General features: G+C 37.4%; 1 protein-coding gene across 5 annotated transcripts in view; it reads right to left on the reverse strand.

The window, feature by feature from the left end:
- Positions 1–11,963, reverse strand: part of NR2C1 (nuclear receptor subfamily 2 group C member 1) — a 52,315-nt gene that overhangs the window by 9,543 nt on the left and 30,809 nt on the right. For all 5 annotated transcript variants that reach the window (XR_012585550.1, XM_074575257.1, XM_074575234.1 and 2 more), the window contains 6 exons: positions 10,542–10,721; positions 7,965–8,112; positions 7,775–7,865; positions 6,268–6,452; positions 2,338–2,500; positions 787–908 (listed from right to left, as the gene is read on the reverse strand). Coding sequence is in view for 4 of the 5 variants with exons in the window: in XM_074575257.1 (XP_074431358.1) it covers positions 787–908; positions 2,338–2,500; positions 6,268–6,452; positions 7,775–7,865; positions 7,965–8,112; positions 10,542–10,721 (889 nt within the window). In the remaining variant the exon portion in view is untranslated. The remainder of the gene's footprint in view (positions 1–786; positions 909–2,337; positions 2,501–6,267; positions 6,453–7,774; positions 7,866–7,964; positions 8,113–10,541; positions 10,722–11,963) is intronic.

Genomic DNA, 11,963 nt, shown 5'->3' on the forward strand with positions numbered 1-11,963 from the left:
AAAAATACTGTAGATGAGAACAGCCAAACATGACACATCCTCTATTTGTGTCAGAGCTGATACAGTATCTTTATTTGTTTGACGTGTCTTCATAAAATTACTTCTGAAAATAACATAAATCACTTTTCCCTATGCTGTCTTGAGATGTTTTCTCATGATGATTGGCAATGTACTACTACATTTGTCTTAAGAATTTTAAGCGCTACGCTGAACTCTGCTGGAAAAGCAGCATGTCACACAAACTGTAAAAAGAATAATAAGAATTACTTTCTGGTTACAGCAACTATTTGTTTTTGGAAAATCCCCTGAAATTAAATAACTTAATCCTGAATGCTTGCTGAATCTAGCTAATCTTTTTCTTCATATAGGTTATTAAAGGCAAAATTGTTACTACTAATTCACCTATAAAGATAACAATATTTGGGGATCCAGAGAGGAGCTTCTTTGTGGTGACTGCCTGATAAGCATCTTAGTTCAGGATGCAGCTATTAAAAAATGATGGGAAGTCCTATTTACTAAAAATTCATTTAAAAAGTAGCAGCATGATGGCATTTGATTGTTACAAATCTACTCTTTTTTCCTTCAAAATCCAACCAAAGTACCTGAATTAGACTGAAACTGGGAGTCGTTTTGATTATGAAAATTTACATTCATGATGAAGATCTATAAAGCAGTTTTAATAAGTAGATTTATATTTTTAAATGTCCCTGAAGAAAACAGTGGGGAAAAAAAAAATATTAAAAATTGCGTATTCACAACATGAGTGAATAGTCACTGAACACTTACCCTAAAGCTTGGAAAGATGGAATGGAACGTGCCCAGTGCATGGACAAGAAAAGCAACCTGGAGGCAGACTCGCAGATATAGTGAACGTTAAGATATTCAGGCATAGGAGAAGGCATGGTGAGCTGGCAACCAAAAAACCAAAAGAAAAAAAAAAAGTGCAAGTCAGTCATTTTATTTTCTTCGTAAAAAAACATGGTAAGAAAAAAAATCAGTCTCAGAGTTAAAAGAAAAATTGTTTTTTAAATAAACATGAGATAATCCTGAAATAAAACTGAATGGTGGCCTTTTTCATTATTAGTCACACTGTTGTACCCTATAACAACTACAAAGCAACAAACAAGGCAAGCAGTTTGAATCTTTAGCTCAGATAAATATTAATGTCTAGGTCACCTGGAGATGGAAAATCCCAAATAAAACACAACTTTTGAGACATTTTCAAAGAATAAGAGTTTTAAAACAATCATTGTAATTAGAATGAAGTTGCTTATATTTATATACAAATAAATACATAAAAAAATCAAACACAAAGGCATCATTACTTTCTCAATTTGGCCCCAGAGGAGTAGAATAAGTGTCCTAAAAAATTAGAGGCATTTCCACAGTTCCTGGGGAAAGTGTGTGTGGGGAAATTCTATTTCACAAACATCTATCTTTGTACTTTTAATTAATATTTTACAAATAAATACATCAAAAATCTTTTGATGTGTGAGTAAAATACCTAATATACAGCTGCTCCAAAGTCTTAAAAAATATAATCAATGTACATCAGAAGGACCAGCTCCGCCCTTCTCAACGTATTTAAGTAAAATCAGTGGTGTTACCAGAAAGTGGCATTTGACCCCAAACTGTTATATTGTAGTTTTATCTTCAGAAATTAATACTTCTTAATGTTGTGTTTAACTATATAACTATAAAATTTTTGTTTTGGCTAATACAATTTAAAAAAACAACTGATATGCTTGGTACTGAAGAAGTTTTCAGATGAGCTAGCTTTTTGATTTGTCCACGAATAATAAGATTAAAAAAACTGATAGAATTTCTGCAAGCTTGTAAAATGAGAAATAAAGCCTGAAAATATATGACTCACTAAAAAAGAAACCTTATTTTCCCTTAACGATTAAAGTCAATGAATACCATACTAAAATAGAGCATATACACAGAGGAGAAGCTGACAAATACACTTAAGAGTCACAAAATCCAGGTGCAGATTGCATCAGATCCACCTGTTAACAAGTGAGAACGTGGATGCTGACTCCCTGCTTTGTGCGACTCTTGCTTATCGAAATCCTTTTGCATGGATTACTTAGTATTTTAAGGTAAGAAGCTATAAAACAAACAGTGCATCTAAACCACTGAAGAGAAGACGTACCTTTTCCCCAACTAATAGTTAAGCAGTGAACAAAAGCAGTGCATTCATCACAAATGAATGCTAATAATCGAACAAATAGTTACTCTTCTAAGAAATTCAAAATAAGATTTAATCAGACCATTATTTTATGTTACTATGTGAAAATGGTTATAAGTAGTGAACAGTAAAAAAGTATGTGGTACCCTGAATGCTACATGTGCATCACTGAGCAGTGGCCCCTCTATTTCAACGATATTCATGCTTGTTTCTCCACCAACCAGCTGCACGCCGGCTTCAATACTGTCAGAGTTCTGGCACGCTGCACTCTCTCCTGGATTCAATGCTTTTGCAAGAGTATCAAACGCCCTGCAAGACCACAACAAAAAAGCAAACAAATTTAGAATAATAATAATAAAAAAAAAAAAAGAAAATTTTAGAGACCATTTCAATTTAGGAGGAAGCTGCACATGTCTGAAACCTGTATTTAGATACCTGTTTCAAAGAACCGGATTTGGCGAATAGAAGTCAGTAGCATGCTTTTCCTGCCACTCCACCAAACAAAATCCCTGAAAACTCCAACTTAGAGTGGCTCTGAAACAAAAATTAGCAGCGGATTCTGTTCACACTAGTCGCCAACAGATTCACAGTTTTGACATATTGATTGTGTTGCTGAATCACAGTTTGCCTTTCAAGATCTCTTCAGTGCTGTTTACTGAGAGCGCTGGCATGAGCGTTTTGAGGACATCAGGCTGCTGTTAAAGCAACTTCATGCACGTGTAAATTTTACAGACTTTTGCTGCTATGAAGCACAAGTGCAACAAGCTTTTTTTTTTTTTTTAAAGTAATGAGTTGTGGTTAAGTTATTCAGCTTAATTTAAAAAGACTGTTTCAAAATACATAAGAGAAAGCACTCTCGTGCTTTCAATACCACTCTTAGTATCCTTTGATGTGAGGCAGTGGCTCCTGCGAAGACCAAGTCACAGGCACAAACGTTATGGGGGAGATGCCAGGAAGAGCACAGATGCATTATTCATTGTTTTGATGACAGTATTTCATTTGATGACAAATCCATTGTTTTTCTGTGCATAAATACACCTGAGAACCAAAACTGATATATCTTCAATCAAAAATATACAGATTTGATCACTGCCTGCAGACAGATGACATATCCTGAGAGCAGTATAATTTGTATACAGCGTTGCATGAAGAACTTATGCACTGAGGTCTGAAAACTTTACAAAAGCTGATCAACAGCTTGTATGTAGAACTGATTCTGAATTTATAGAGACATGTTTATCACCACAGAATCTAAAATCACTGATTTAATGCCAAAGTCTGGAGCAGAATTTTGCCACTTTCTCTTCCCCCCTTGCTGTCTAAATTCATTAACATGCTAAAAAAATCTAAATATTTACTATGTTTGACATAACCATTTACAACCAAACGAAACATCACAATAAACGAGCTGCTGACACTGCCTCAGGCTTGAGATGGTAAATGAACTAGTTTTGGGTCCTACACTAGCCTGCATACCTTGACGTGTACAAATAAGGGTGACTGGGGCACGTGCAAGTGGACTGATAATAAGTGGACTACACAGACAAAACTGGGATGTTTTCCATCTCAGGTATCTGGTAAGTAGGCATAAAGGCAATGCATTCATGGGTAAGCTCTAGAAGTCACATTATTGGTCTCCTGCTAGGAGATCTGAATTTCAGGTCCTGCGTGGCTCATTCATGGCAGCCTTAGGTAGAAGAGGCAAACTCAGCAGCTCAGTGCCAGCTGCTTCTTAGGAAAAATAGGATCTCTGCAGGCCTCTTCAGGTAGCAGGGACAGAAATCTAAGAGAGGATCAAGACCTCTCCTTTCCCCAAACGGTAAATGTCATATCCATCTGTCATGATCCTGTATTTATTCTAGTAGAGGCTGAAGAGTCCTTTTTAAATAGGGTGGGCAGGTACACTGGTTAACCATGTCTGCCCATAATATTCCAACTTATTCTCTCAAAGAAATCTTTTCCCTATCTGTGTTAGGGATAATAGAGGATGGTCCGAGTGAGACACGACAGAAAATTACTAGTTGAACCAAACCCAGTATACGTGCCGAGAAAAAGGACCTCAGTACTGCTGCTGCAAAAACTACGTGTGTATCCATGAGAACCTGACCTTTGAAAAGAAGACAACAAGAAGGGAGTACAACAATGTAGTCAGGTATCAGACAGCCGCTGTTAGCAAAGCTGGATCATGAGTCCGGTAAGGCTCGCTGCATGCACTGGCCACGCGTGCAGCAACTCTAGCTTGTACTTCTGCACTTAATCCGGTGCAGGATATAAGGGGGCTGTCTCAGGCCGGAGAGGGAGAGACATGAGTGCACTTTGAAGATACAGGGAACTCCCTGAACAAGTGCTGTGCCTGCCTTCCCTCTGCCGTACCGATGTAGCTCCTCATTATCCTGCTGCTCAGCAGTACTACTATGATATATGGGGTGGTAAGAATCTCTGAAGTAACTTTTGGAACATTTGGGAACTGCTTAGCAAGGGCCATGCCTACCTCCCTCTGCCGTACCAATGGGTCTCCTTGTTATCCTGCTGCTCAGCAGTACTACTATGATCTATGGGGTGGTAAGACTCTCTGAAGTAACTTTTAGGACATTTGGAACTGCTTAGCAAGGCTTCGCAATAAAGCTGAATTCACTGCTTTTTTTTCTCTGTAGCAAGGCTTCGCAATAAAGCAGAGTTAACCCTTGTTTTTTTTTTTCCTTTGTGTGGGCTCCGGTTTGTACGTTGGAATCTTTAAAAAAAAAGAACCGGTTACACTATCTCATAAACCAGCAGTATACTAAGCTAGCAGATGTCAATAGAAGCGTCGCTTCCTCACAGCTCAGCACTGTGGGTCCTTTTCATACATGAAGCCCAACATGAGCAATGATTGCAAAGTAAAACACTAAGGAAAAGAGAATCTAGAACAAAGCTTGCCTGGAAGCTATGAAAACCTATCCCACAAACTGAGGAAAAAAAGGTATAATCGACATGAAAATCCATGGTATTGATATCCTTTGCTAGATACAACTTTGGTTCTCTTTTTGTTGGGCCCAGTCACTAACAGATATATAGGACTGCTGATAAACTGTAAAAAATGACCATAGATAATGGCCAGCAGGTTGAGGGAGGTGATTCTACCCCTCTACACTGCTCTGGTGAGACCCCACCTGGAGTACTGCATCCAGCTCTGGAGCCCTCAGCACAGGAAAGACATGGACCTGTTAGAGCGGGTCCAGAGGAGGGCCACACAAATGATCAGAGGGGTGGAACACCTCTGCTATGTATGAGGACAGGCTGAGAGAGTTGGGGTTGTTCAGCCTGGAGAAGAAAAGGCTCCAGGGAGACCTTATTGTAGCCTTTCAGTACTTAAAGGGGGCCTGTAGAAAGGTGGCGACAAACTTTTTAGCAGGACCTGTTGCAATAGGACAAGAGGTAATGGTTTTAAACTAAAGAGAGGGTAGGTTTAGACTGGATATAAGGAAAAAATTTTTTACAAAAAGGGTGGTAAAACACGGTCAAATGTTGCCCAGAGAGGTAGTAGGTGACCCATCCCTGGAAACATTCAAGGTCAGGTTGGATGGGGCTCTGAGTGACCTATCTAGTTGAAGACGTCCCTGCTCATTGCAGGGGAGTTGGACTAGATGGGACCTTTAAAGGTCCCTCCAGCACAAACTATTCTATGATTCTATGATATTCAATTAATGTATTTATATTGACAGTGAGAATTCTGGGAGTTCTCCTGCATAAAAAGAAAATGCTTTTCAAGCTTTTAAGATGATTAATAGTTACAGGCATTAAACTACTTACACAGGTGAGATCTCTAAGAAACAGTTTTATAGGACAATACAAAGTACTTAGAGTCTAGTACAAGATCTAAGACATGTTAAGGACAACCAAAACATAAGAAAATCAGCTATGAGATTTACATTGAAATTAATTTCAAGTACAAACAACTGAAAGTATTTATTTCTCAAGTGGAATTTCCTTATGATTTCACTTGGAAGAATCTTATATGAACTATCTTCTACATGAGCTCAGGCTGTTATTTTTAACGCAGTTAAATTACCTGTATTTTTAAGTGTAACATGCCTTACCTTGTAACATCACTACTAGCTTGTTCTTCTTGCTGGAGTTCAGATAACGATGCATCTCCATTACTTAAGCTCTCAATCATAGATAGCTCTGTACTGCTTTGTGACATGTCTTTGCATTTACTGAGATTTGCTAATGAAGTCACCACGTTTGCCAGAGTACTTAAATCTCCCTGACATGCTTCAACCTAAGGGAAAAGGAGAGTTTTTAATTCTTTCATATTGTCAGCAGTTAACTTGCAGTAGAAGAATCTAATGTTTACATAAATGAAGAGTTGAGCATGTGAATAGACCTGTAAGAAAATTATCGTTTTCAGTAAATGGGTAATCGTAATTCAGCAATTAGACACTACTGCTTCTAAAATATGAAATATTTAGACATTTACTTTTACAAGTAATAGCTATCTATTTCTTTCAGAAAGAATGCTACAGATGGTAAGCAACTGCAGAAAGAGAATTTATCATCTCCTCTCACTAGTCAGTCACCAGGACTATAAGACTGCACTAGATTATATTTTTAGCATCTTCCTTCCTTCCTCGTGTAAATGAGTCAGTAGTAATAGGGTAGGAGAACGTTTGAAAAGAAGGGATGGGTAAAAAGTCACTTTTAAAAGCAAGCAGAAAGAGAATTCTGCTGCACTCTTTCTGTTTTTTTATGTCTTTAATTAACTGCAGGGGAATAAGGTGATTCAGTGTTGATCAGCAATTCAGAGAGGCAGTAAGACAGGTTTCCCTCCCTGCCCCACAAAAAAATATTAATACGGAAAGTGCATGATTACAGACAAGTACACTGCTGCTAACACCAGCGTGCTACATGTCGTTTAGCTTGCACTGTCGTAGTCTTACAGACAGAGCCAGAAAAGTGAAATGGAATAAACAACTTTTGATGGGGCCCTTTGCAGACAGAGCAAGCGAGGCAAAATGCATGAAAACAGTATGAGGTAATTTAATATCAGCTAGAAAAATACAAAAGCTTCCTACTGTGCATGTGTAGGGAAGTTATCACATGGCTTTAGCGAATCAGTAAGTGTTACAAAACCGAAACAAAGGAAAAGCAGCTTAGACATAAGATGGTTGCTGAGATAGCTCTTATTAGCTTTGCAAGAAAAAAAATGACCGATTCAGGCGAAAAGAAAACCTAACAGTATTTATGAAATGCACTGTGATAATGCCATGTGAGGTTTTGCAAACACCTCACTTTATTGGTACAAAAGAAATACCCAAGTGTCAGGATTGCCCAATACAAAGAAAAATAATGCAGCCCTTAAAGCTCTCTAAAAACGTGGAGGAAGGCGTCTACTTTGTAGAGTTTTTAGCATTTTTACTATGCAAGGCTAAAAGCATTCTTGTGAAGAGAAGGTATCTGCAACACCGGCTAATGTTGTAAAGGAATGTTTTAAAAATGAATTTAACAAAACACAAGTACAACAAAACAGAACACCCTTCCTTCTCGACATTCACAATTACAGCAAACAACTCTAATTAATATATGTGTCATATCAGCACATACCTTATCTGGGGTCATCAGCACAGTAGGCTCACTTTTTATTGCAGACTGATGAATGTTAACAAACATTCCCGATTCCAGCAGACCTGTTGATCTGACACAGAACAGCACACATTTTAATTTTGATTAATTTTAAAATTAATTTTTCCTGTTTCAGGGAAGAGAGAGCTGCTTCTGAGTAGAATTTACATACCTTGCTGTTTCATTGTCGGTTACAAAAGTTGGAGTTGCAGCTAATGGGCTACGAAGATCTTTCCGAATATAGATCTTTTCTGTAGAAGCTGCACAGTTTGAAGATTTTTCTCTTGACACTTCTATAGGTTTCCTCTCACACTGCACAGCTAACAAAACAATATGCAGCTATTAAGTCACATCCCAAATTACAGACTAAGAAATAATCCTTTTTTTCTCTCTTTATTTAATACGCAATTTTATTAAGGATTCTGAAAATAACTAAAAAAAATTTTCCCATAACCAATAAGCTAACATGGATAAAAATCAACACACCAATTTGATTTGTTCATAATGAAATGATGTAGTAGTCAAAGTCTGAGACCAAACATATAGACGCTAATTTTTTCAAGTTACAATTAAGGAAGAAATCTCTTTATACCTTACTTTTAATTTGTATCTTTAAGTGGAGGCTTATGGCTTCTCCTTCTCTCAATTTCACTATCCCACACTCTCAGTTCATTCGTGAAGGACCCACTGTACCCTTTTCCACAGATTGTGGGTCTGGGTTGAACCCGCATAACTTTCTGCACTTAAAAAAGCTTCTCAAGTTAGGACCTTAGACAATACAGAGGCAAAGGGACATTCACAAAGTTCAGTTCTGACCATTTAAAATCTGTGTGACATCCTGACCCACAATCACTGACTTCAGAGATGAAGCAGATTTTTAATTTGAATAGCCCAGTGAAATGATGGAATGAATCTGAGCTTTAGCCTACAGATACATCACCTTACTTTGGATGGATTAGAGAACACTAAAATGAAACTTACACTATTATACCCTATGGGGAACTTTCTAGCTCTACAGAATAAAGACAAAAGAAACCAGTTTACAGTTTGATTTTAAAAGCTTAAAAGCAAAAATTAATTTGTGGAAACATTACACTGTTACTGTAAAAATTAATAAAAGGTATTTACAAAGTACAGTTTTTTAAAAAATACGCAATAAATTGTTCTTCGGTAAGTTTAAAGTGGTGCAAGTCATTTTATAGACTGGAATAAGAACCTGAAAGAGAGTGACAAACCCAGCCTATACATAATTTAAAATATGCATCAATTCACCAGCCTGATAAGCACTGACTACTGGCTAGCAGAGCCTCTTTAATACTGTACTGCACATAAAAACTGCTTAAGCCTATAAAGAGATTCCTGAATGTTCATTTTTTTAAAACACAGAGGCAAATGGGAAAAAAATGATTTTTTTTTTTCAATTATGCAGTTTTGGAAAATGTGTAACTAAAGAAAAAATTAAAAAGCTCTCAAGTTAGTAGTAGTCTGTGATGCGATTTGAATTTTCATATTGGTAAGTATCATAAAACCAAACGTCATAATATCAAGTACTGACAATGCCATAAAGCTAGCCTGTAGCCCATGAACGGTGCTTTGAAAGGGTGGGAGATGGAGGGAAAAGTGTCTTTTATCTTCCTTTGCTAACCCTGTGCTTGCTAGCTGGATCCGAGTTTGCTGAGAACGGGCCAAGACTTCTTCAAGGGACAAATGACCCCAGGGAGGGAGCTACAGGACAAGATAGTGATGAGTTTTCCTCTCCCCACTCCACTGAGGAACGAGACTTCTTATCCCAAAAGAATCCTCTCCTCCGCTCAGCATTCCCCCACGACCCAGAGATCCTTTTCCTGCCTTTTGACCCCCAACCCCAGCGATTTTGTTCTGCTTGAAGAGTCTTCTGTGGAGGGGCCAAGTACTGCGAGCTGAACGAGAGGGAAAGGGGTAAAGATCCACTTTCACTGCCCCAGCTTTTCCTCCCTTTCTGAATTCATTTCCTCTGTGCTGGAAAAGCGTTACTGGTTTCTGCTGACAGAAGCAGGGCTGTAAGGAGGGGAATGCCCACAGAAGTTCAAGAGGGTCAGCAAAATAGAGCTGGATGGCAGAGAGCAGAGCACAAAACTAATACTGTGCGTGTAGCAACAGCACGGCAGTATGGGGGCTGAAGAATCTGTGTATTGTGTGCTTTTCTGCGTATTTAGTATTCTGATACTGCTGCGGTATTACAGTATCACTACATCCAATGTATGGAAATCTAAAAAGGAATTTTAAATCTGCAGGAATGGGTAAGAACTGAACTCTAGATCGCTATGGATCTCTGCCTTGTGAATAACTGTCTCTGCTGAGCTTTGCCAAAAGCGAACAGCAATTGCCGGTAATCTCCATTGTGGAAAAAGCGACAAGAAAGTAGAAGGATTCAAAATGTTCAGTAGTTTAATTTATGCATAGAAAAATTGAACGGCACGTATAAAAACCGAAGATGGAGACGTGCTTGACATTTGCCACCTAGGATTAACAATCCATTCACTTTTACCACATGCAATGCGCTTATTAAGTTTGTCAAGCAATACGTATGCTCGAAAACATTTCAAACTTCTAATACACTAAACTTGTACAATTCTTTAAAAGAAAAAGATACAATGATCTAAAAATATAAAAGCAAAATAACAATTTGTATTAATGCTAAGCATATATGTTGAAGCACAAACTTTAACACAGCTGCTAGCTAAAATAAGTTACACTAATTCAGACTTACAGTCTTGTTTCATCCCAAACGCGATGCATCTCTGCAGCCTACAGTACTGACATCGATTCCGGTGGTGTTTGTTAATGACACAGTCCTTTGTTCCTCGGCACGAATAAACTAAATTCTTCCGTATACTCCTTTTAAAGAATCCTTTGCATCCCTCACAAGTTACTGCTCCATAGTGACGCCCTAGTTACAGAACAACATAAATCATGACATTAATTTTACACTGTAATTTTTTTTGAGTTTATGTTTATTGAAAACAAAGTATTTATTACTTTCCCCAGAAAAAGAACACCTTTTTTTCCCCACAGGTTACAGATCTTGACATATATCATGGCTATAAAACAACATAAAAAGGCAAGTGAACCATTTTTCTAGTTCAAAGCACTTAAACAGGACAGATTTTCCAAATGGGCAAGTTGCTTATTAAAATCTTGCTGAATCTGTTGACAGCAGTGCTAAAAAATACTAAGAAAACAGGTTAGCAAGAACATAGAAGAAACTCTTCTAATTTATACCATCTTTAGCAATTTTTTTTTACAATGTCCTTACAGTCAAGCCCTGATATTGCTCATTACAAATTCAGCTGTTGAAATTGTATGCATTAAATCTAATGGAACCATGGTAAGTGCAAACATGACGTTTGACAGCAGTAGGTAATCACTGCAAAGCTTCACTTTCACCTTTCATTTTCTAACAGGGTAACGGTACATCCTTAGTTCTTTCAGTAAAACCTCAATGAAAGAATAATCTAAAATAGCTCAATAATTTTTTTTAAAAAAATCATTTCTCTGAATTTTCTAATGTATAATACTAACATAAAAATTTCTGGGATATGCTACAGAAAAAAGTTAAGTTTAAAAATTACTTTTCAGAAGTGAATTGCTTTGATTCTGCTACAGCACAACATATAAATATTACTAAAAAGTACTGGTTCTGATTGAGGCATGCTTGGCAATTCCAACAATTTTAATTCTATGCTCCTGAAGAAAAACCAAAATCCTAAACCCGAAGATCACTGACAAACACTCAAAATCCATACTGTGGAGACACTAAGGCTGCTCTTTGAACTAAGTAGGGCACATTGCAGAAAGAAATCTCAAATATGAACCAATTTAAGGGAAAATACATTTTTAGATTCTCTCCTCACAAACTTTTTTTTAGATGCATCAATCTCATCTGCCTGAAGTTTCTAGACATTCTAATAGGTTTTCTAGATTCTTTTATGACAACCATATTACGACACCACTAAAATGTGAAATTTATAAAGCATCATCTATATTAAAAGAATATTGCAAAGTGAAAAAATTTAACAGCAGCTGAATTGCAAATACTTAATATCCATCCTGCAAAGCACTGGGGCTGCTGCTTCACCTACTCTTTGATGTAGCTTCCTGGACTCCAGCATGGAGGTGTCCGAGGAGCAGT

The sequence above is a fragment of the Larus michahellis genome, chromosome 1 (assembly GCF_964199755.1).
Source record: "Larus michahellis chromosome 1, bLarMic1.1, whole genome shotgun sequence".
NCBI classification, from domain to species: domain Eukaryota; kingdom Metazoa; phylum Chordata; class Aves; order Charadriiformes; family Laridae; genus Larus; species Larus michahellis.